Source organism: Trichosurus vulpecula, chromosome 9 (assembly GCF_011100635.1).
Source record: "Trichosurus vulpecula isolate mTriVul1 chromosome 9, mTriVul1.pri, whole genome shotgun sequence".
Taxonomy (NCBI): Eukaryota; Metazoa; Chordata; class Mammalia; order Diprotodontia; family Phalangeridae; genus Trichosurus; species Trichosurus vulpecula.
In genome coordinates this window covers 3,695,636-3,721,951 of record NC_050581.1, presented here as the reverse complement: position 1 = coordinate 3,721,951, position 26,316 = coordinate 3,695,636, and the positions used below count along the sequence as shown (strand labels likewise).

Genomic DNA, 26,316 nt, shown 5'->3' with positions numbered 1-26,316 from the left:
GGAATCTTTTCATTTACACTGTTGTCATCATTTCTTAGTTGGCTTGGTTTAATTGTTCTGCATTGTTTAATTCACATCTCCCTTGTTCCTCTGAATTTCTTGCTCTTCGTTTTAATAATTCAACCAAATCACTTGGTCAGGGAAATCAAACTTTTCTGTGCTAAAAATTACTTCCTTAATTTTAATAAAGATCACTGTTACAAAAAAAATACTGTTTTCCCTTTGCTATGGGATTAAAATACCTGAGGTAAGAAAAAGTAAAAGAGGCCTTATTCTGAGGAAATTATCTTGAGGCTTATTCTGAGAACTAATTTTGAATAATGTTGCTTTTGTGTTGTTTATAGCTACTTTCATGTTGCCACTTTTCTTAAACCAGAAAAGTAAAAACGTAGTATGACCACAGAAAAATCTCATTCACGAGGGAGGAAAACAAGCGATTAGAAACACCTCTTTGATCCACATGTATTCCTTTTAAAAAATTATAAAAGTATACTGAAATGGTTTTCCTGAACTTCCCAGAATTATTGGCACTGATTTTGTTGTCTCTAAACCTATATCAGGTATGCAAGAGGAAGACTAATGGGAGACAAATCTTACCTCCAACAATCCTATCCATCCCACTTGTCCCTTACATCTAATTAGATATTAGAGTACTTAAAAGCTAAATCCCACAAAATAGAGACGCTTTTCCAGGAAAGTTTGCTTATGGAAAGGGTATGACAGTTGACTGCTTTATGATTCTCTTCACCATTCCTGATTCACTAGACAAAAATTCCCTTACCTGACCACCAGTGCCTTATATGTGTTGTCTTCCTGTATTAGAATATAATCTCCTTGAGGGCAGGGGTGTCTTACTCTTGTTTTTGTAGCCTCACACCTCTCAGTGCCTGACAGGTAGTAGATAACACGAATTAAATGCCTTTTCAGCTATTCATTCCTCATATAACATTGGGAGTAAGAGTGGCAGTAGATTAGCAGTTGAAATTTTTCCATTCCCAGCAGATTCTGGCCCATTTGGACCTTCTAACTGTTGGCAGATGGAAGAAAAGAGAGAACAAGAGACGACTGGTCACTGAGTTGAAGAATTTGAGAGTTAGAAATAGCCTTAATATCCAACCGGTCCGACTGTACAGGAAAGGGAACCTCCCAGTGACACGTACAAGTGGTAGTCCAGCCTCTGCTCGAAGACCTCCAAGGAGGAGGAGCCCCATGGCCTCTTAGAAGGACTCTCATTGTTGGAATCCTGGCATTAAACCCGAATTGGCTTTTTTGCAGTTTCTACCCATTGCTCCTTGTTTTGCTTCCTGTGATCAAACGGAACCTACCTACTTTGTTCAACTAATCTTCATATAACATTGACTCAAGTCCCTTCTTCGTCCTGGTTGCCCTCATCTGGACATTTTCCATTTTATCAGAACCATATACCTGGAACTGAAAACAGTACTGCAGATGTAGTCTGATTAGGGAAGTGTACAGTAGGACTCTATCTTCCTAGTCTTTGAAGTTACCTTCCTTGTCCCTCTTAATTCAGCCAAAGATTGCGTTAGCTCTCTTGGTATATCACACTTGTGACAGCACAGGACCAGGCCAAAATCCTTAGGGTACTCTACCGGAAACCCCCTGCCAAGCTAAATCATTAACAAGCGTTCTTTGAGTCAAGCCATGTATCAGTTCTGCATGTCTCTGGTTGTATTGTCATCTAATTCTTGTCTTTTCATCTTTTCCACAAGAATAGTATGAGGTACTTTATCAGAAGCTTTGTAAAAATCTAAGTAAACTTTATTCACAACATTCCCTTCATTTACTACAGTCCTACCAAAAGAGGAAATTGGGTCAGTCTGACATGACCTGCTCTTGAAGAATTGCGCACCTGAAGAGTAACCTTATATATTCACCTCTGCCCACAGAAGTTGAGCCTGCATGAGCCCATCTCCCTGCTTAGAATGTCATGACAGAAAGTCAGGGAGGAGCAAAGATGATAGGTTCATCTTCTTAGTCAATGGGAAGCAAAGAGGAAAAAAATCAAATCAAGACTAGAGACCTCCGAAGATCTGTTTGAATCGCAGCTTACAACTTTCTGTAACCAGATCACGTTCTCTTAGTGGCTGCCTTTTTGCTGGCATCTGAGCCTTCTCATCAGTTCCTCACCCATGGTAAGGCAATATCTCATCTACATTGAAAATGTTTTCAGTAAATTTAGATTTTGAACTTTAACAGAAAGTCACCTCTTCAAGCCAGTCCATTTGACTCATTTCAGACGACAGCTTTGACTCGAGGGGATTTTTCTCTATTCATGATAGAAAATGACTTCCCTCAATCTGTGAAATACTTTGGGAAATACTTCTGTACTGGTTGGTGTCAAGTGAGAGAGGATTCATACCCCTACTAGTGTAGAGTTCGTTAACTTTGATGTGCCAAAGATGGCTGAACTGAGGAGGCTTCGTAATATAATTCCAGTCTTTCTAGCACTCCAGTTCCACTCGGCCAATTGCCTGCTCCACACTTCTAGCTGGATGTCTTGTAGACTCTTCAAACTCATTGGATCCAAGTGGAACTCATTACCTTCCTTCCTCTAAACTTCCCTATTTCTATAAAGGCCTCGTGATTTTCCAGTCACCCAGGCTCCCCAACATTAGTGCCTTTTCCTTCTCCCTTATTTATATCTTGTATTCAATCAAGTGCCACATCTTGTCATTGTATGTCTACCGCATCTCTGGAATATATTCCTTCACTCTACTCACAGAGCTGCCACCCTAGTACATACAAGACCTCAGCACCTCCTCTCTGGACTATTATAATATCCTCCTCATTGAGCACCTTCTCCAGTCTGTCCTCCACAGAGCTGGCAAAGTAATCATCCTCATAAAGTACAAGTCTGACCATATAATTCTCTGCATAAACATCTTCACTGGCTGCCCGTTGCCTCTGGAATAAAATACAGACTTATCAATTTGACATTTAAGCCTTTCCCAATCTGGTTTCAGCCTAGCTTTCCAGATTTATTTCTTATTACTTCCAGCAAACCTAGCCTACTTGCTATTACCCAAACTGAAGGCTTCATCTTTCATCTGTGTGTTTACACAAAGTGTCTCTCCCCTTGTATCTGACTATACTCTTTGCTAAGCTCTGCCTCTTAGAATCCCTAGCTTCCTCCTAGGCTCAGTTCATATGCTACCTTCTTAGGGGAAACTTGATTGATCCTCTCCCTCCTAAAATTGTTTTGTATTTACCTATCTGTTTATATGTTGTTTAAGTTGTACGCTTCTTTAGAGACAAAGACTTTTCCATTTTTGTCTTTATATTCCCACAGTCTAGCACAGCGCCTTGTCCATGGTAGATGTTCATTAAATGCTCATCATAGCTCAGAATCGGGGCAGAATTACTGAATTACATTGGTTGGAAATGGATAAGGTTTGAATGACAATCCAAGGTAGGGAAATCAGGAGAAATTGATTTTTAAGGAAGCAATTGAGTTTAGTTTTGGACACACTAATTCAGTCAGAGCAAGTGTTTGATCCCCTGCTAAACTCTATTAGATTCCTAGGTGACTGAACTGAGGAATACCACGGTTCAAATCCTGTTACAAGTTGATTATGTGGACTATTTGTGCCCAACTTGCAGTAGAGCCTTCCAAGCTCTTATTGGTCTGATCAACCACAGCCAGACACACTATACGTTGACCCCATCATCATGATGTTGTTTTGGTCCTCTTCAAGTATGAAGGACAACAATGAGTATAAAAGACTACAAGTGGTGTGGCTTTGGGAAAGTCACTTAACCTTTCTCAAAATCAAGAATAGAGACCTCAGAAGATCTTTTTGAAACACTGATTTTAGGTACCTGTTTGCTGACATTAAGACTTCTCATCAGTTCTTCACCCAATTGTGAGGCAGTGTCTTGTCTATATTGAAACCATTGCTTGCAGATTCAGCGTTGAATCAAGTGAGCTATGGTGTAGGAAGATTAACTATGCAGAGTAACAACAGCATTGATCGCCCAGGATTCAGCCATTCATCCAGTATTTATTAAGCATTTGGCCTGTACTAATCACTGCGCTAGGCCCTGAGGGTAACAAGAAAGGCGGACATAGTCTCTGCCCTCGAGGAACTCATATTGTAAAGAAGAAAGAACATGGAAACAGCCGTACTTAGAGGGTACAGACCGGGCAGATTTTATGTAGTCTCAGAGGGAAGATACTAGCATTAGCAGTCTAAAGACTTCTTGCAGAAGGGAGATTTTTTTTTTTCTGAGACTTGAAAGAAGCCTAGGAAAGCCAAGAGGTGCAGATGAGGAGGGAGACAGCCGATGAAAAGGACCAGAGTGAAGGGATGTGCTGTCTTGTTGGAGGAAAAGCAAAGAGTCTGGTGTTGTTGGATTGGAGAGTACAGGGGAGTGAGCAAGCCGTAAGAAGGAGCCAGGATATGAAAGACTTTTAACACCAGAACGTTTTATATTTGATCTTGGATACAATAGGGAGCTACTGTAGTATATTCAGTGGGCGGGTGTTATGATCAGAATTTGCATTTTAAAATGATCACATTAATATCTGAATGGAGGCTGGACTGGAGTGGGGAGAGATTTGAGGCATGGAGACCGACTAGTCAGCTTCTGCAGTAGTCCGGGCATGAGGTGATCAGAGCTTCCACTAGAGTGGTGGCAGTGTCAGAGGAGAGAAGGGAGCATATACAAGAGATATTTTGAAGATAGAATCCACAGGATTGGGAAACAGATTGAACATAGGGGATTAGGGAGAGTGAAGAGATGAGGTTGGCACCTAGTGAGGGAGACAGATTGGATATAGGAGATGAGGGAGACAGATTAGATATAGGGGATGAGGGAGACAGATTAGATATAGGAGATGAGGGAGACAGATTGGATATAGGGGATGAGGGAGACAGATTGGATATAGGGGATGAGGGAGACCGATTGGATATAGGGGATGAGGGAGACAGATTGGATATAGGGGATGAGGGAGACAGATTGGATATAGGGGATGAGGGAGACAGATTGGATATAGGGGATGAGGGAGACAGATTGGATATAGGGGATGAGGGAGACAGATTGGATACAGGGGATGAGGGAGAGTGAAGAGCTTGAGGTCGGCACCTAACTGCGAGCCTGTTTTAATGGAAGGTTATTAATACCCCGGATAGCAATAAGCAAGTTAGGAAAAGGGAAAGGTCTCGAAAAGATGAAGAGCTCAGTCTTGAGCATGTTGAGTTTAAGATGTCGAGCTCAAAATGTCTTATAGGCAGCTGAAGATGTGAGGCTGGAGGTCATCAGAAAGGTTAGGCCTGGATAAATAGATTGGAGAATCGCCAGCATAGAAATGGTCATTTAAATCAGTGAGTGAAATAATGTAGAGAGAGATGAAGAGGACCTGGGACAAAGTATTATAGAGGAGGTGCTAGCATGGGTACAGGGTGATAGCCTTGGGAATTCCTCGTGATTATTGGGCATGACATGAACGAAGAACCATTAAGGAAGACTGAGGAGGACCAGGAGAGAGAGAGAAGAGAATTATAAGGAGAAGAGAGTGATTGACAGTGTCAGAGACTACAGAGAGCTCAAGAAGGATGGGGTTTGAGAAGGTACCATTCGATTTGGCAACTTTGGAGAGGGCAGGTTCAGGAAGCCAAACTGCAGAGAGTTAAGAAGAGAGTCAGAGGAAAAGAAGTGGAGGTGTGAGTTTTGGATGACCTTCTCAAGAAATTTGGCCATGAAATAGAGGAAAGATTTAGGATGATAGCTAGTGAGGATGGATGAATCAATGAGGTTTTTTAATTTAAAGATGAGCAAGACTTGTGCATGTCTGTAAGCAGTGGAGTAGCAGCCAGTAGACAGGGAGAAATTAAAAATTATTGAGAGAGTGGGGATGATAAAAGGAACAATCTTCTGAAGAAGATGAAATGGGAATACTTGTACCCAAAGTGGGGTTTGCTTTGGCAGGGAGAAGGGCCTTCTCATCATGTGAGACAGGAATGAAAGAGGAGATACTGACAGAAGGCATCTGAGTGATGTGAGGTGAAAAGGAGGGGAGAAGAGGGAGCTCCCAGGGAATGGCCTCATTGACTATTTTGAGGTTCAAATTAATATATGTGAAGTGTCTTGTAAATCTCAAAGTGCTATATGTAAACATTAGTTATCCTTTATATTGCTATGTGTGTAGTATTGTTAAGGGTTGACAGAGGAATGGGATACAAAATAAACGTAAAAACAGTCCATGCCCTCAGATCTGCCTGGGAAGAAAGGTCATTTAGACATGAACCACTTCAATAATAATGCATGGTAAATACATTAAGTACACAGAAATTGATAATGTCAGACCAAGACCTTGAATGCTGCATGTGGACTCGATTGTTCAGAGCGGGATCTTGATCAGGGCCTTGAAAAATGAGTGGGATATATAGCTAGGCCAGGGAAATAGGAAGGACAAAGAAACTGAAGGCTTTTTTGCCCTTTACATTTAATTCCCTCAAATCAACCCTTATACAATTATGCCTTAGCCTTAAGGAAGGTTAAAAGAAACTCAGGTATGTCAGCATTCAAATGCTTTGTGAAGGAAAAGTCAACTCAGGTGATATTGTTGGTGCTATGTTGGGGGGAGGGCCGTGGAGTAGGCAGTGAGGATAGTGTCAAGATGTTGCTAGTAAATTGGAAATCCCAACATATTATGGCGGCTTCTTAGTTGATCTCTGTTCTTCAGGTTCCCTTTTAAAAGGATAGAATTCAGAGCTGGAAGGGACCTTAGAGGTCATAGTATCTTAAATCTAGAACCATAAGGGACTTCAGTTTATGTAACAGACTTTTCATTTTACAGGTGAGGAAACTGAGGCCCACGGAGGTTAAGTTACTTTTCCAAGGTTTATGTAAGCAATGAGTGTCAGAGGTAGGATTTTAATCCAGGTCTTCTGAGTCTAGAGTCAATGTTCTTTCTACTTTCCGATCTTACGATCTAATGTAACTCCCTTATTTTACATAAAAAGAAATTGAGGTAAGGTTCAGGGTGAGAAAGTGACCTTCCCAAGGTCCCACTCAGGTAGTTAGTGATAGCATTGAAGCTAGAATTCTTGTCTCCGAATTCCCCTTGTGGTATTCTTTTCCACAGTATCATGTTATCTCTTTCCTTTAATCCATTCTACATTTTCCTGACAAGCTGATTTTTCCTAATACTACTTAAACCATGGCAGTCCTTTGTCCGGAAGCCTGTATTGGGTGACGTCTTTGGTTCTTATTGAGTTATATTCAAACTCTACTTCATCATTCTCAAGGCTCTCGATAATTTGGATCCATCCTACCCACCTTAGAAAGAAAAATTCTTCACTCTGCCAAAGATAATTTATCTGCCTAGAAAGATAGAAAATCCAAAGGGATAGACCTCCATCCTCCCTTTAAAAAAAAAATCCTTTTCATAGTATTCTCCAACAAAAGATGAAAATTGAAAAATACATAGTTTGAGAATTCGGTAAAAATTCAGTTAGCAGTTTCGAACTGAGTCTCTTTCATAGCATGGTGGTACATTGATGATTTTAGTGTAGATGAATCCAAATATAGGCTCTTTAAATATTTTTATTGGAAAAGTAATAGACAAAAATTTTCCTGACCTTTCTTTGGTAGGGAAAGGGAGAAATAAATAAATGTAAATATAGAGAGAAAGCAGGGATATCCGAGATGGAGAGAGAAACCAAATTAATCCTAGAAACATAATTCAGGAAAATAAGAAAAGCTTTGAGAAATTAGTTCAAGATTACTGAGTATGGTAATTAGGGAAAAGGTTCCACCCAACTGGTGTCTGAGAGCTGCCTGGACTTTTGTTCTCAGCATCCCAATGAACATTAACAGCATTCCTCTGCGTACTAAATGGTGGCAGCGGAGTGGAGACAGTGTAGAGAATCTCAAATTCACAGCAGTCACAGATAGTGCTTGATTTTTGAAGTTTCCTTTCATTCTCAGCTTCATGAAACAAAAGTTGATTAGATAACCGTGGTGTGTGTTGTTAGGGGCTATAAGAGACTGAGACCTTTTCTGCCCTTAAGGAGAAGCTACTTAGATTTTCTGTAGGGTGATCATCATGGCCTTCTTTGTTGTTTGTTCTTTTTAAAATTTAGGTTCGCATTATTTTATTTTACTTGAGAATTCCTTAGCTTGTTCCAGTCTTCCTCCTTTCATAACTTAATATTCCTAGATGTAAGAATCGGTGTAGCTCTTTCCAACCACAGAAAATCGGCTCTTGCTCACCTGGACTCCTCACTATCTACAAACAGGTTCAGTGCATTCTGGCATCTCAATAATTTCTCATCTCTGGGATGGCTCAGACCCATGGAATGACTCCTTTCCCCTCTTATCTTCCCCAGTGCTTCTGAAGAGTTGCTTCCCTCCGGAGGCCCTCTCTGCTGCTCCTCCCTGGGCCCTTCCTAGACTCCTTCCTGCCTCAGGTGGTCACGGGCGTATTCTGTGTTTCTGTTTGGTTTGCATGTTTTGTCTTACTAGACCCAAAGTTCTTAGGACAGGGACAGCCTTTGCTTTGTAGCTTCCTCGTTGCTTAATGCGTCCCTTTGTCCATACAGGGTGCTTGCATCTTATGAGTCCTATATTAGAGCTTTTGTAAACATCTCCCCCCTCTCATTAAGTTGTAAGCCCTAAAGAAAAGGAACTTTGTTCATTCTCCTATCCCCATCACCTTGCAGATGGTAGGTTTTTAGGAAAATGTTTTGAGGTTTTGGGGGGCAATACTAAGTAAGTGTTTGTTCAATGTTAGGGGCTTTTTTGAGTGGGGCATATATTTGCTTTAACTTCTAACACATTTTTGTAAAGGGGGAGACTTTGTGCTGGATCAACATCTCCCCATATTGTCGAGTAGAATCTGGTGTGAGGTGGGTACATACCAAACCTTGTCCAGGTAGGCCCAGTTATGAAAGGATCTTGTCTGCCTGTGTCTTATTCCGAGAAAGGTCTAGGGTGTCCCAAAAGTCTTATTGCAGTTTTAACCTTGAATAACTTAGAACTGGTAAACTAAAAACTAAAAAACTGTTTTAGAAGTTGTTAAGCTTTAATAGCTTAAAACTGCACTGAGACTTTGGACGCCCTCTACTTAATTGGCTGTATTATGGCAGTCCTGCTTTGTTTTCTTTTACAGGTTAGAGATGAGCAAGGTATTGTAAGGCAGGTAGGATCTACCTGGGGAATGAGACCATTTACTTTCTTATGAACAAAGAAAGAATAATTTTTGAAATTTGCATCTCTTGCTTATATAGAATATAAGTATGTCAGACATACTTGTTTTATTTTCATCAAGTATAATAAATGTCAGCCTCATCTTAAAAAACCAAATGTTAAAACTAGCTTAGGTTTAAACTTAAATCTCTTTGCTTTATTTTTTGAAAACCATTCACTTGAGGCATTCTTTATTGTTTTGGCAGTTTTTGAAAAAATATTCATTATTAAACTGTGGCTTTATAAGCTCCATCAAGCTGTGCTTGTTGACTTTTCTGTTTCAGAAGGCCAAATTTATCTTCAAGCTTACTTGAAACAGCTATGCCCTGAAGCTTAGCATGGATGCACAGGGGTTAATGGATCTGCAAACAGTGTAGATATTTTCCAGCTTGCTGGGCTCATAGCTGTGGCCATTTTTCCACAGTGAAAATTCTACCCCTGGATCTTATGTGTATCAGCTTGAAAGCCAGAGTTTCTCTATTTGCCCTTCAACATTCCAGGACTGACAACTCTTTAGGGCATGACGTGCGAGGAAAGTTATTATAACATATCCAATATGCTTATTTATTAACAGAAAGAGAATTTTTATGATGGCATAGTGCTGCTCTTTGTTTTTAATGAACTTGATTTGTAAGCTGATTTTATTTGAATAAAACTGCTGTGAATCATTTGAGCAGCTGCCTTTTTTTTTTTTAATTTTTTCAAGTTGAAATTGGGGGATGAAATTAAAGCATGTTAGCCGTAATTTAGTTTAAATAAGTGGAGGTATTTAGTTTGAGGTATTGAAGGTATCTTGCTTTTAATAAATTTTAATTTTATATTTATTTGTATTTTAATATTTATTGATTTTGTATTTATTTCTATTTTTATTTTAATAACCAATTTTAATAAATCGGTAGTAAGTCTTACTCTTAAGTAGTTTTATCGACAGGTTAGGAGATTATTGTTATACTTTTTTCCCTTAAAGCAAAAACTAATAAAAGTAATTCTTTTGCTCTTGTGTTAGAATGAAACTTTCTAGCTAAGGAATTATCACCTAGTGCATTTGCCTTCTATATTCCAAGTGTCTTAACTTAGCACTTTTCTCTTCCTTGTGGAATCAATGCCACACAAATTTAAAAGAAGTGATACTAAGCAAACTTTACACTTGTCCTCATTTAATCTAAAAGTCAATAGTCAGTGCATGTTTCTTATGTTCCTATTCCAAGATGTAGTATTTTAAAGCACATTTTTTAGAGATCTTAATCTAAAATCTACATCCTAATTATTTGGAGGTTTTTGGGTTTGGGGGTTTTTGTTTCTTTTTTTTTGCAAATGTTAATCACATTCAAAACAATTAAAGACTTGCTACAGAAGTTTCAGTGACTTTTAAGATAGTTTCAATGACTCAGTTGCCTTTAGGATTAAATGCAAACTCTTTTTTTTTTTTCAAGCATTTAAAGCCCTTCCTAACCTGACTTCAGCCTCTCTCTTCAAACTGAGTTCATGCTCTTCCCATATATAACATCCATCTCTTGACTTTATGCCTTTATATAGCTGTACCATACCTGGAATGGTCTTTTCTCCTTACCCTTGGAATCCCTAGCTTCTTTCAAGGTTCAGCTGTGTAGTGACCACCTCCCACTACAAGGGGCTTTCTTGGTCTCCCAATTGTCTGTGTTCTCTCTCTTCCTCCTCCCCCAAAATTGCTTTGTATATACTAATCTGTGTACCTGTGGTTTAACTCCAGTAGAAGTGTGGGCTCCTTAAGAACAGGGACGGTTTTGTGTCCCCGTGCCTAGCAAGGTATCTGGGACATCTTAAGCACTATGCGTATTGAACTGGATTTGGGATTAACTTGGCTTATCACTTTCCAAAATTTGTTTCTGTGCTGATCCATGTTTTTCTCTTGTATATATACCTTATGTAAAAATGATTCATCGGAGGTAAAAAGCATGAGCCCTAGGTTTTTTGTTGATCTATATTGTCTTAACTAGAGACACTACCCTTGCCAATATAGAAATATCCACCTCACAATATAGAAATGTCACACCATCTGAAGAACGTTACCAAATACTGAATCTCAGCATTATTTTTTCAATATACATTTAGACTTAATTCAGTATTTTTATATGTAAAATCAGGTTATAATACTTTTCCTACTCTAAGAGCAGATAATATTATAAAGTACTTTGAAATAAATTTAAAGTCTTGCTTTTATGGTCTTTTGCTTTTCATTAAAGACAGCCTCAAAAATTCCTTAATGCTCTAGATATATTTCTTAGATATTAATTTGGAGAAAATTTTGCTTCAAATCAAATAATTTTAAATGTCATACAGAAGTTTGGTATTTAAAGGCATATTTCAGTGCAGTGCCTTTTGGAGAGTAAGTTTGTTTTGTTTTTTTTAATTTGGAAAATTCCCTTCAATTTATATGGTAGAAATACTCATAATAACTTTCATTTTTGCATTACATACTCACAGCAACCTTCTAAAAAAGGTAGCACAAGGATTGTTATCATCCCAGTTTTTGTATGTGAAGAAACTGGAGCTCAGAGAGATTAGGTGACTGGCTTAGAATCTCAGCCAATGTATGTCAGAACTAGACCTGATACCTCATATCCTAAGAAGCTTCTAAGTCAGATTGCCTTACTGGCAAACTACTATGATTGAGCGCATATACCCACACTGCTGTGTTTGATAGTATGTCAATCAATTAAATAGATTTGCCCAATTTAAAAAGACAACACAGATGCATACAGGCATTTTTCAAAGGGCTTTGAGACTACTCTAAAATATACTGAGACAGTACAGTAAACCCCTAATTAAATGTAAATTAATTAATCCAGAATAAGAAACTAGGTTAGAATGACAGTCTGTTGCTTCTAAGGTTTCGTTTTGCTTACTTGGGAAATGACATCAGCCCCCTCCCTCCTATCAACAGGGAATAAAGTTGGGCTCCTTACTATGAAAATGTTTAAGAGTTCGCTACCTATTTTGTTGAAGGGTATTTGTCTTTAATTGTAAATTGCTTATTCATTTTAGCTGGCAGGTAAAACAGTCATTTTCTTGACTCACTATATTGCAGTGACAAGTAGCTCTTAGAATTTCTATTTCCCCTGGAACTTTCTTCGTTATTCCTAGTGACATGGAATAAGTTTCCATATGGATAATACATATTACATATGGAATATATGTATATGTGTAATTTTCAAAAGTTTTATTGATACTTTTTGCTTTTCATGCTAGTTATTTCCATGTTTATATATATGAGAGTGTATGTTTTGGTCCCACCCCCCAAGAGGAGTAGAAGTAGTTGAGCAGAATGAACCAGCACGAGCAATTGAATCTTACTGTCAGCTTGTGGGACATTCAGCATCTATGGTGTGTGTCTTGTCCAATGCTATCATCTAAAACAGTGGTTCTTAACCTTTTCACATTATGGACCCCTTCTTTTTTTAAATGCATAAAATAAAGTACATAGTATTACAGAGGAAAACAGTTATTCTGAATTGCAAGGTATCCCAAAAGTCTTAAGTACGTTTAGTGCCCTAAGACTTTAGGGACACTTTGTACAGTTATCAAAATTTAAAAAAGTTTCTGGACCCCAGGTTAAAATCCCTGCTCCAAAGGGAGGAAAAAGCAAGGTCATTGCATTTAGCTGCCTTTTAAGGACATTTTCATTTATGTTATTGTGCATACTGTTCTCAGGCACATACATGCATTAAAATCTTTATTTGTGGTGACATGGAGTCATATTTCTTCCTTTATAATTCAGACAGTGTACGTGCAGAAATGCAAGGGGATTAACTATCCCTACCTATTATTTTTTACTTTCCGATCAGTCTGTGTGCCATAAAAATTTATTTGGATAACAAAGTAGTTTTTTTAAAAATTGTACCTGAACATTAATCCCCTGGAGAGGTTTTGCTGACTATTGCAAAGTTTATAGAAGCAAATTCAAATTCATCACAAAAGGACTTGCTTAGGAGAAAGTTGTTTCACTTGCTGACTTTGTTAGGTGTTGTACTGAGCTCCGCCCCCCACCTCAGAAGATGCTTTGATCATTGCGGGGAGAGAATTAAAGAAGAAGAAAAGAAATATGGTAAATTTTAATCACTTGCTCTTCCTAAGAAAATCCCAGGCCAGTCTGAGTATTAGAACTTGTAGTTGCCTATAGTCTTCTTTTTAGAGATAGCGTCCTCAAAAGCCATTGAAGGTTCATCAGCAAGATTATTTTGTTTTACTTCATTTTGGTCGTCAGTTATCCGTCATTAGATACTTAGCCAATGGGGTCTGTCCCAGCAGGAGTTATTGAGCAATTTGAAATGCTCAAGGACAAGCAAGTACTTTAACATTTTGAAAAATGTCGTTCAGTATAAGGCAGTCTCGGTAAGAGGAAGGGAGTCTCTTTCCTGCTGTTTGCCAAATAAATTGTTATCCTAAGAGGAAAGCAAACTAGCCATACAAACTAGGAATGTAGAAAGCAAATCTAAGAGATGAAGGGGGAAGAAACATCCGGATGTGGGTGATTGGGTCAAAGAGGCCTTCCAAAGTTTAAGCTCTGGGCGACTGGGACAACTGTAGGAACACTGATATAGACAGGTAAATTCAGAGGAGTTAAGTCAAAGAGAATATTGGGAATGATGTCTGGGGCGGGGGGGGGAGGGGCTTGAGGGGAAGAAGGAGATTGTACTTGTGAGGTAGTGGTAAAATTTTCAAATAAACCTAGAAGTGATAGCTCTGGGAGAAGGCGTTTGTGGAGTAGGAGTGTACGTTTTGAGGTGAAGACTCTTGAATTTGAATCCCACTTACTCCTTATATGTCCTTGGGCAGGCGAAGTGACTCTTTGGGTTTTAGTATCCAAAACTGTAAAATGAGCAGCCTAGGTCATCGTCACATAGCTGCTTTCTTAGGGATGATTTCACTAAGCCCCTTGACCCTTTTCCTTCTTGATCTGTTCATCCTCTGCCCTTGCCCTTATGAGACACCTTCCTCTTTATTCTCTCCTCTTCCTAAGGGGTTCTCTCATTTTTTCTCTTAAAATGTTTTGCTTATTCATTATACTTCCTTTAAAAGGTTCTTCCACTCTGGGATTCCTGGGTGAACATAGTCCTCTCCTGCTTTGAAACCTAGCAGCCCATTAGGCCTTATAGATTTCATGCCGGTATTTTGTAATAGCAGCTTCAGCCACCTCCCTTTCTTTATCCTAGACTTGATCCTTTCTTCTTAATTCATATTGCATGCCACTTAAATACTGCTTACATTATTTCATACTTCACCTGCCTGTTTACATTAAGTCTGAATTCCAGCCTAGATATCAAGGCCCTCTGTAACCTGGTCCCAGTTGCTTGTTTAGCCTAATTTCCTTGCCCTCCCCAATGTGAAGTTGTCTCTAGTTTAAACCATTCTCTCCAAACCAAGCCATTCTCACATTCCTTCAGACAGGCCACCTGGTGGGAACTAGGAGTCAGAAGGCCAGGAACTTAGCCCTGGCTCTGCTTCAAGTTCCCCTTGACAACAAACTGAGTCCCTAAGGTCCATTTTAGCTCTAAAATTCTATGACATAATGGCTTCTGATCTTTGTTCTTACTCGTGCTGCCCTACTCCCAATCTCTACCCAAACCTGTAATGTCTTTTACCATCCTTTTCCACGGCCCAAGTCAAGTCCGCTTCCTCCGAGAAGCTTAAAGCCACACTGATTTTTCTCGCCTTGGAACACTATTGCATGCAGCCCACAGAGATTCATGTCTTTGGCAGTCTGGCGGACCCCTTCTCAGAATGTTTTAGAATACACACGGTTACAAAGGAAACCCATTATACTGAAATACAGTTGTCAAAATATTCAAAACAAGTATTCAGACCCAGGTTAATGCCCCGATTGGTGGGCTCTGCTACTCTTTTTAGCGGTTTGCTTGTATTGACTTGTTCTTACTTGTGCCATGGGTTAAGTGCCTGAAGGTTAAGGTGTCTGCTAAGCGTATTGGAGTGGGGGGAGCCCCAAGAGAAATGCATGGAATGAAACCATCTCTGCTTACCAGGAGCATATGGACGGATGGACGGGTGGAGGGATGGACAGATGGATAATGTGTCTGCTAAGTGTATTAGAGTGGGGAGAGCCCCAAGAGAAATGCATGGAATGAAACCATCTCTGCTTACCAGAAGTGTATAGACTAACAGAAGAGATGGATGGGTGGAGGGATGGAGGGATGGGTGGATGGATGGATGGACAGATGGATGGGTGGAGGGATGGACAGATGGACAGGTAGAAGGATGGACGGATGGATGGATGGATGGATAGATAATGTGTCTGCTAAGTGTATTAGAGTGGGGGGAGCCCCAAGAGAAATGCATGGAATGAAACCATCTCTGCTTACCAGAAGTGTATAGACTAACAGAAGAGATGGATGGGTGGAGGGATGGAGAGATGGGTGGATGGATGGATGGACAGATGGATGGGTGGAGGGATGGACAGATGGACAGGTAGAAGGATGGACGGATGGATGGATGGATGGATGGATAATGTGTCTGCTAAGTGTATTAGAGTGGGGGGAGCCCCAAGAGAAATGCATGGAATGAAACCATCTCTGCTTACCAGAAGTGTATAGACTAGCAGAAGAGATGTATGGATGGAGGGATGGGTGGATGGAGGGATGGACAGATGGACGAGTGGAGGGATGGACAGATGGATGGGTGGAGGGATGGACAGATGGATGGATGGATAATGTGTCTCTCTGTTCATATGTAAGCTCCTGGTAAACAGAGATATGTGTGTGTGTGTGTGTGTGTGTGTGTGTGTGTGTGTGTAAAATAAACATAAAGAACACAAACACAAAAATGATAATGACTTCATTAAATGGATCTCTGAGGTCATTTCCAGCCCTTTCATTTTGCACATGAGTAAACTGAGGCCCAGGGAGGTAAAGAGACCAGACGGAGGTAGCGCTGTTTTTACGTCATAAACACCTGGCTGGTTGATCTTAAAAGATCAAAGAAGAAATAAAATAATCAGCTTTGTTCTTCAGGCCTTATTATTAGTTATGATTTCAGAAAGGTGGGCTTAGCGCAGCAGCAGAACTACCAGGCGTGGAGTGAGGAGGCTAGTCAGCCAGGTGCCTCACCCCCCGCCCCGGCATGCCTCAAGTGTCCTTCCTCCTGATCGCTGCCTCTGGAGTCCCTGGCTCCTTCACAGAGACCTTCATTGATCTCCCACAGCAAGACAGCCCTACCCCCAATCACTTTGTCTCTTTCTCTCCTCCTCCGTTTACTTCCCTAGGAATGCTTTGTGCCTGACCTAGGAAGCACTCAGTGCTTGTTGACCATTTTGTCAACCTGACCTGAGACCTAGCTTTAGCTTTTTCACTAAGTTGTTGGTGAAGCCTGAGGCAAATCATCTTACCCTCCTGGGCCTTGATTTCTCCATCTGTAAACTGAGGTTTAATTGGACTAGCTGGCCGCTAAGGTTCCTTGCAGTTTTACCCTCTATGCCTTTGGCTCCGAATGTGAATCTGTGGTGATTTGATCAGTGCTGAATTGATTTACTTCTTTACTATGAAAATAGATTTGCTAGGCAAAGGTATAGCAATAAAGTTTAGTATCTACCTAGGAAAACGTCACAAATACTTTAAAACTGTATAGTTAAATGTTAGAGTAAAAACCTTTTAGCCAGACTTCTTTTTAGGACAGTTACTTAGAATATCGATATTGAGTCTTTAAAGGAGGAGTAATTTAAATATGAGGTTCTTAATAATCACCATCATAATAATATTGATAATTCATATTTTGTATAGGCCCTTAGAGCTTTACAAAGGCTCTTCCTTCACAAAGTCCTGTGAGGTAGTAGAATAAACTTTAGTTTATAGATGGAAAAACTGACTTAGAGATCTGAAGTGATTTGCCCCTGGTCACAAGCTAATAACTGTCAGAATTCTAGAGGCTGCTGGTGGCACAGTGGACAGAGTACTGGGCCTGGAACCAGGAAGGCCTGATTTCGGATTTAGCCGCGTGACCCTGTGCAAAAATCGTTTGACCTCTGTTTGCCTTAGTTTCCTTAACTGTACGGGGATAATGACAGCACCCTCAGGGTCGTTGTGAGGACAAATGAAATAATATGTGTAAAGCACATGGCACGTTGCCTGGAACATAGTAGGTGCTATATGAATGCTTATTCCCTTCCCCCTGGGATTTGAACCCAGGCCCTCTCATTGCATATCCAGCGTTTTCCACACTATCACTGAGCTGCCACTAGATGTAACCCTCAGGATCATAAATAATCCAGTCCCCTTGTTTTACACATAAGGAGACTAATGCCAAGGCAGCGAATGGACTTGTCCAGGGTCAGATAGGCAGTGAGTGAGTGACAGTAGCAGAATTAAAATCCAGGTCTTCCAGTGCGTTACACTGCGCCATGCTCCATATGTGAAAGCATTTGGGGAAACACAGATGTAAACACGTATATTAAATATGTTATCAGTCTCCCTAGCAGTGTGAGTTTCTCATACCCTCGGTTAGCACTGTCACTCGGTACAGTAGAAACATCACATCAGCTGAAGTGAGAAAATACGACTTGGAATCTCTGCTTTACCACCGACTAGCTGTTTGGTGTTGGACAAGCCCCTTAACCTCTTCGTGTGGGTCATGTGATCTCTGTGATCCTTTTCAGCTCGAAAGCCACATAAATAGGAGAAATGGGGCTTTATCTCTGTGGATCCTAAAGCATTTCATAACAGACATTTATTTCTGATAAATGTAACAGAAATAAATATTGATTCAAATGATCTTCTTGTTCTTCATTAATTCTAGCAATAAATGCAAAATCCTGTTTGGAATTAAAGTACTTCAGAGCCTGTTTTATATGATGCTTTGAAGTTTGCAAACTACTTTCCATATATTAACCCCATGAGGTGGCTGCTGTTGCTATCCCTGTCCTACAGGCGAGGAGACTGTTGCTGAGAGAGATTAGGCGAGATACCGCACAAGTGTTCAGATATATGGACAAGGAGATTGTGCGAGCAAGATCATAAGGATAGCACCCAGAAAAAAGTGCCAAGGAAGAACAAGCCAAACCCCAGAACCACCCAGATGAGAGAGAGACACATAAAGCGCGGTTTCAGATGATTGTATGTGCAACCATACCCTTTTGTTACTTATCAGTTGATTAAAAGGAACTGAAAACTGCATATTAATTTCAATGAAGTTATCAACATTGTCCATGAGATTTGTTGCTATTTAATTTTTGTCTTGCATAATTATAGTAAGGATATGTTGTTTTCCCTCTTCTATAGAGGAATGATTTCATATGTTTACCCATATTTCTTTGTATTCTTCCTTATGGCACATTAATATTTTAATACATATGCTATAATTTGTGAATCTGTTCTCCAATATTTGGACACATAATTTGTTTCCAGTTGATTGTGTTACAGATAGTGCTATGTCTATTTTTGTACAACTAAGTCTATTCTTACTCCTAGTGTAAAAACCTAAAAATGAGATTGCTAGACCAGTGGGTAGAGATCTGTTGGTAGCTCCTATTGACTCTACCATACTTCAGTACTTCATATATGTCGTCATGCGGTATTGCCTCTGGTGATACAGATCAAAGTCTATCCATACTTTCTCATCCTGAGTGATCGTTATCTATGTCCTGCCGTAAAACTGCCATAGGAAGTCCGCTTTCCACGGAAAATATAATTTCATAGTGTTCTCTGAAACGGTGTCACCAGCACTGCGGTAGCATACCTGTTTTCTGACATTCAGGCTAAAGCTTAATTTTGTTGGCCTTCTCCACCTTTGTCTATTTGGGTAGAGAGGGGAAGGTGTATCATAGAGTTGGTTTAATTTGCATTTCTCTGATTATCAGGGCTTTTGAACATCTTTCAGTTGCTTATGGATTGTATTCATTATTTGAGCAGTATTTTTTTCCCCATAAAACAGTTGTAACTTTCCCCTTATGCTCTTTTATTTTAAGTGGTTATTCAACAGGGGGACGAAACAAGTAAGGCTAGAACGGTTTGAAATAATCTTTTAAATGTTGCAAGCTCTCGTATTTCAGAAGCACTGGGCACTGATTGACTGTATTTTTATTCTTGCTAGGTCCTGTAATCTCATGATCATGTAATTAATTGAAGTTCATTTTCCAGCACTTTGACGAAGGAAGCAGTTTGAGCTCTTGTACCCTGCTTTGTGAACAGGTCATCGACAGTAACACAACTTGACTGCTAGTTCTTACCTTAATAAATGAGATGTTCCACTCATTCATGTTTATGCCCCTGCCCGTTCATAGTATGTTTTCTTGTTTCCAGTAGGATTGCTTTTCACAGATTTTATTTCTTTTGACATATTTCTTGCTGTAGTTGTGTGCGTTAGTGGCTCACCTTTTATATTTCCCTTCCTTTTGTCGGTCTTAGTGCCAGAACAGACAAAGCCCAGTGTCAGCCAGCCTCAGCCTGCCAGCTCTCCTAACGGCACTTCCACAGCAACCAGCACTCAGAATAATGCCAAGCGGGCTCCAGCCACCAGTCAGCAGCAGCAGCAGCAGGCCTCGCCTCGCTACCCTCGTGGTGAAGTGCCACCGCGATTCCGGCACCAGGAACATAGACAGCTTCTAAAGAGAGCTCAGCAGTTGCCTACTATAGCAACAAACCTGGGACCTGCTTCTAAAGTATTAAATACCCAGTCAAGAGGCAACAGTATAACAAGTAAACAGCCGGTGACTAATGGAGAGATACAGAACAAGAAAAAACAAACAGGTAAGAAAAGGTATTTCTTCTATTGAGAAAAATAATTAAATTTAGCATGTATCAACATCAGCTGAAGTTTTTACCACTCATGAATGAACAAACGAAATATTTGGTAATCATTATTTCTAATGCCCATATAGTCATTTGTATCTTAGCAGTTAATCAGTTCTAAAACTTTATCCCTTGTAATAATATATTTGTATTTAATAATACTTGAATATTGTTTAATGATGTTAGTCTTTATTAAAAACTTGGTATAGGAATATAAAAAGTATGTCTAGATAGCCATATGTATGCAGAAGCTTGAAGAAGATTTTCCAGAAATTTGTCCACTAAAATTTTCGCCATCCAAGCTTCCACCTTTCTCTCTCTTCTTCAGAAATAGGTCTTAATGAATTATACTATTCTTTTTCATATATGCAGGTAAGTAGGGACTAGCACAGGCTGTGTTCAAGAGAAATAAGTATATCCCTTTGTTTGCCCCAAACTGACTTTCTTCTAATTCCATAAGATTATCTACATGTCAAAAAAACTGAAAAAGGGAACAAAAAATACTTTTATGGTTTTAATTATCTTTAAAGCCAAACTAAATTTATTAGCATAAAAAAATGCCCTTTACAAGCAGGTTAGTAACTTCAATATTAACAAAAGAGGAGGTGATATTTGAGATTAAAATGGGAGGTTGGGGTGTACAGCGATAGATATAGATTATCTATATCCGCAATTATATGTTCAGAATCTAGGGCATTTGGAGTAGAAATATTACCAACATGAATCAGACTTGCCTTAGTTTTAGTCTTTACTTTCTGTTAAAAAGCCTTAGCTTTTTGAAAATTCCGCATCCTCGTTCCTTCCCTCCTTAGCTCCTACAAAAGGTTCCTCTCTAGCAGTTGCACTGATAACTGACTGATAGACCAAAACCTATTTTAGGTAGTGAAAAATGTAAAAATGAAATGAGCTATGATCCCTCCTTTCATGGAGCTCGCAGGCTACATGGAAACAAGTAAGAAATATCCAGGAGCCAAGGGCTAATTTAACTGCAAGAAAAAAGTTCCTTCCTAGTAAACGTGACCATTGGCCATAATACTTTCATCAAGATGTTTCATAATTGGCCACCCCCACAGGGAAATATAGTGTTATAGACCTTAGGAACATGTGCTTAGGAATGTCCGCATGGAAGACATCTCTTATCCCAGCTCCTGTCATAATTACAGAGAGGTCTTTAAGAAGTCACATACCATTGTTTGAAGTAATGTGTCTAAGACCTCAGTTTGGGAAAGAGGCTCTTCTGGTACGAGGAAACACTTCCACTGTGCAGTGGCCCATTCGAGCACGTTCTTGCCCATATATGAAATTTCTCTTCCACCAAAATTAGTTGAGAGAGATTGTTCCCACATATACGAAGCACAGGACAATGCAGAATATGGCACAGACTAGGAGAACAGTGACAATTTACATCATTTACAAGGGCACGGATGATCTCTTTAGTTCTTAATCTTACTTCTGTGTAGATGACAGCAGAAATAGAATAAAATTATTTAATATTTAATGAGTGACTATGCAAGGAACAGTGCCAGGACCTGCTGGTGAGGGAGGTAATAAGTTTAATAGACAGCTCTTATTGGTCCCACAGCTAACAAAACTCTACACATAGTTAAGCCCCTAATTATACCACCTTTGTCCCTGTCATTGATTAGCAAAATAAGAAATATGTAACTTAAACTCAATCTAAGAAAAAAAATTTATCCATAAGTTAACTCCCAAGAAACAAACTCCAAGACCAGATGGATTTATAAGCAAATTCCGTCAAACCTCCAAAGAACAATTCCAATATGTTTTTGAGCTTGTTTTCTATTCCTGTCACATGTTAATAGCAGGAGAGACCAGTGATTTGATAAAGTAGAGTAGAGACAATCTGCTACCACTTGAATAGAAATCAGGCTTCCCCATTGGGGAGGTAAAGTGTGAGAATTGGTAAACGTGGCCCTTGCGAGGCCTACTTGAGCTCTTGCCCAATCTATGATTCTCTAGGAACCGTAGGAACTGCTCACTACTAAACTTGATATATCATCTCTTAACTATAGTGAGGAAAGGAATTGTCTTTTTATAGATAGTTTGCAGAGATAATCCTTTAGGAGTGACTGAAAATGGTTCAGATATTGTAGACGGATATACCAACAAAATTTAGGAGACGCTAACAGACATATTTTTACTACCTGGACAAATCATTTTTGTGACCAACATCTGATTTTGTGTATTTCAAAGTTTCATAGATATGAAAACGTGGTATTAGCGACATGATTGGGAACTTAGTGGTCTTCCCCTAATCATATATCTCTATTCGGGGAAATAAGCATTTGGATCTTTAATAAAATAGCCAAAAGCAGCGTGATGCTGATGTTTCCCTTTCTGGAAATTACAAGAATTATTTTAGTTCCGCCTCGTTGTGTGGAGGGAGACTCTTAAGTGAGCGTTCCAGCAATGGATCAGTTCTGACAACTTCTGCCAGGCTGGAAGAGCCCTAACAACAGACTTTATGTTAGTTGTCCAAGGATCAAACCAGCCAAGCTCCAAGAGTCTCAATAAACAGATGATGATTGGTTTTTGGCCACAGCAGTGCACAAAGGCCACCTACTAAATGATGGAGGGGTTGGGATCTGTGTCAGTGGAGTGGGTACCTACACCAAGGAAATCAGAAGTCCTTGAAGTATTGAAGTGTAAGTATAGATTTTTTTTATTTCACCATCTTTTTCAGGAGTTTGGAATTCTTGGGGTCAGGAGTTGAAACTTTCTTCAGAAAACTAAACATCAGTAAAATCTTGTTGCCTGTAACTGCCTATCTCCAGGAGAAGAAGGTGAACATACTACCTTCCCAATACCTGTTTCTGAGTAGTACATACTTTCAGTTTATAATATAAACAAGGAGTTGGAGTTATCGTGCTGATCATGTCCTTTTGTGTGTCCATTTTTAACCAGAAAGGTGGCAGTGGCATTGAATTGTATCAAGCACTTTAAAAAAAAATGCCTAGCCCTAGCTTGCAATTTCCTAAAACATCAACATACTGGATATTTCAAATTTTAAGTTCTGGTTTCTGAATTGATTTAGGTACTTTTCCCCTTAACATTTTATTTTAAATAATTTTGTAAATTGGTTTCATTTTCTATTATAAATATAACTATAGTTAATAAAGCAATCAAATGAATATATAAATAAGAAATAAAATTTTACATAAATCTATAACATTTAACAAAATTTTTACCAAAGTAATTTGCAAACAACAGAAATGCTCGTGCTCAGTCTCTTTTTAAAAGTCTATTTCTACTATTAGTTTTTTCTTTTTCAAATATAGTTCTAATCAGTGTACCAACTATGTTTTTATAAAAGTTCTGGGCTGTTATAATTGTTGTTTCATGAGATGGTTAGCTGCTTTTTTTCTTAATTTTAGAAAGGCCATGTGAGAAACCTTTTTCATAAATGACCACTTATATAGGTCCAACTGCATAAATATGCTGCCTAGCAGTCCCTATGCAGTACAGGAAAAAAAAGTAGCTTTCTGTTTGAATATCTGAAGGAACAAAATCATAATAACTAAAAAAGTGAAATGCAGTAGATTTAGGTTGATAAGACTTGGGACTTAGCTGATGTGTAGACAGCATCAGAAAGTACGAATTCTTAGTAGAGCAAGTATATTCCCAGACATAGAAAAAGGGATACGATTCCTTAAATGTACTCATGGTAATGATCTGGTGCCGTGTGTCAGCGTGAGCGAGCGCAGCCTTCCTCCTTAAAAGGCGAGATGTTCTCAGCGGCCATTTTGTATCTGGCTGATTGGTAAATTTGCCCAAACCCTTCCTGAGACTTTTCATACACTCTGCTTATTCTGTAAAGAGGTCCGCAAGCTTTTTACCCGTTTTATGAACTAATACTTTCTTCTCCATGACTAAAGACTTCATGAGAACCTTATTCTCAAGGTTTTTTATGAAGAACAAAAGAGACAGTAGATATGGAAGCTTTTGAAAAGTGCTGTACAGATATAACTAATTCCCTCAAGTTTCATAGAGTGCTTTAGTATCTCAAGATTTGATTAATAAATGTTCCTCATTTACTGACATCATTTCATAGACTTTAGTCATGTCTTTCACCTTGTATCTTTTAGACTAAAGGATCCTTATTTTTTTTATCTGTCTAAATACTACAACTCCCTAAGCCTCATCCTTCAGTCATTTTAGTTATTTGTTTAGGACCACAGGGTGCTGTTACACCACCATTTTTATATGAGTAAAATATTTCCTTTTTAATACATTTCTTACTGCCTACCAGCTTGTAGTACTTTTTATCTGCATGTTTAGAAAAACAGAATACATTTTATGTTAGAAAGATCCCTGGACTTGGGATCTAAAGTCCTCTGTTCAATCCCACATTCACCAGTTACTAATCATGTTACTGCAAAAAAAAAAAAAAAAAGTCACTTAAGCCCTCTGACCTTCCGTTTTCTCCACTTTGTAAAATGAAGGTAATATTATTTGGAGCAGATAATCTCAAAGCAAACTGCCTTAAGCATCATTGTAATAGTTATTTCCCAATAATAGCCCAATTTGTAATAACTCCTGGACTGTGGTACATATTTCAGAAACTTCTGTTTGTTTAAATTGTTAAAATTCACCTGCCACTCTGGGCCACTTACATAGATAGTGGAATAGAGTGGAAATCGTGCTGTAGCTTGAGTTAGGCTAGTTTTGAATCCCATCTGGGCCACCACTTATGTCATGACCTTGGAAAAGTCCTTCAGTTTCTCTGGGTTTTATTTTTCTCACCTGTAAATTGAAGGGGTTGGACCACATGACATCCAGAATCTATTCAACTCCTTAATTCCATCTTATGATATGTAAGCTTTTGTTGTAGCCAATTTCCATGTGGAAGCCTAGAAAAGTTTAATTTTATCTTATAGTTTGTGATTATTTTAAATGAAATTAGTCTTTACATTAAAACTTAAGGAACCTTGCATTTTATGTTTCTCCTCAAAGAAAAGTACCTGTTTATTCATTATATCCTATATCCAAACAAATGTTCTTATCTGTGAAAAAATTAAGTCCTAGACCCTCTTATGGCATTATGATTCAGTTTTTTAAAATAGCTTTTTGGGGGAAATTTTGTCTAAGCATTTTTGAAAGTCTTTGAGTAATTTATATGTGCCAGTTACTCTGTCTGTACCCATCTTTTATCCTATCAACAAACCATAAAAAATCAGGGCTAATTTCCCAACAACTATGTTTCATTTCCCCAGTAGGTTATTTTTGTTAGTGTATTAAATGATGACGTCTTTAAATGTAGCTTACATCAGCTTCACCAGAAACACAATTCTTACTTCCATTGTCCCCCTTAGAATCACATAGAGTTTATACGAGCAAGACCTCCCACGTGTAAACTATCAGTCCCTCCGGCACATTGATAATTTCCTATTTTAGCCAATGGTTTCCCTGTTTTATTCTTTGAGTTCATTTAAAATCATCAGGTGAGACCCCATTGATCCTGGTTTTTTAACCTCTTTTTGACAATCTGATTGAGAAGCTATCCTGAATATCTCTTCCTTTTGCCACTTTTAGCTTACATAAAGATTATTGCCATACATGATTTTCTAAAATTTTATTTTAAAAACAATTTATTGATACTATTTTTTTTTCTGTATTAGCCATCCCTGGATATCTTTCTATACCTATTGCCAGTTTGAACCCTCCCCTGTGAGAAAGAAAACCAGTTAAGCAAATAATACCATCGCTTCGTATGTAACATAAGGCCCAAATAGTCTTACCCTTCTCTGCCTAGGAGAGCAAAATATATTTTCACATCTATTCTGCAAGACAATTATTGGTTTTACGCTTACTTGGGATTCGACATCTATTTAGTGAGATTTACCGTTTGTTGTCATTAGAATCAGATTTTTAAAATTTGAAGGCCTCTTAGAGGTCACTTGTCCAACTACAACCTCCTATCCCATTGTAAAGATAGAGATGGATAATTGAATTAAATATCCTTTAGTATAGGTTAATGTGATTGGGATTGGTGACTCAGCTAAGGAGTGTTAATGCAAAGCCTCAAAACACTTTGAACCAAATAGCCCAGTATCAGGCACACTGTTGAAAAAGCTTAAGCCTCAAATAATCTTTGTGTTGCACAGCTGGTTTGGGTTTTTTTTTTTCTTCATGTTATGACAAACCTATGCCCTTATTCTATGTGATAATTGATTTTGTAGTGTCATTGATAAACTGTCTAGAGCAGAGGACCACTAATTTAATTTTACTCTTTGGCCCTACAATTCATAAGGAATATACCCACAAATGATGAAACGCAAAACAGTTCTATGGTTGGTATAATTTTTTAACT

At 38.8% G+C, this 26,316-nt stretch overlaps 1 protein-coding gene across 1 annotated transcript in view; it reads left to right on the top strand.

The window, feature by feature from the left end:
* TNRC6A (trinucleotide repeat containing adaptor 6A) overlaps nucleotides 1-26,316 on the top strand; it is a 93,863-nt gene that overhangs the window by 20,301 nt on the left and 47,246 nt on the right. The window contains exon 4 of the mRNA XM_036738301.1: nucleotides 19,602-19,943. Coding sequence (XP_036594196.1) covers nucleotides 19,602-19,943 — 342 coding nt within the window. The remainder of the gene's footprint in view (nucleotides 1-19,601; nucleotides 19,944-26,316) is intronic.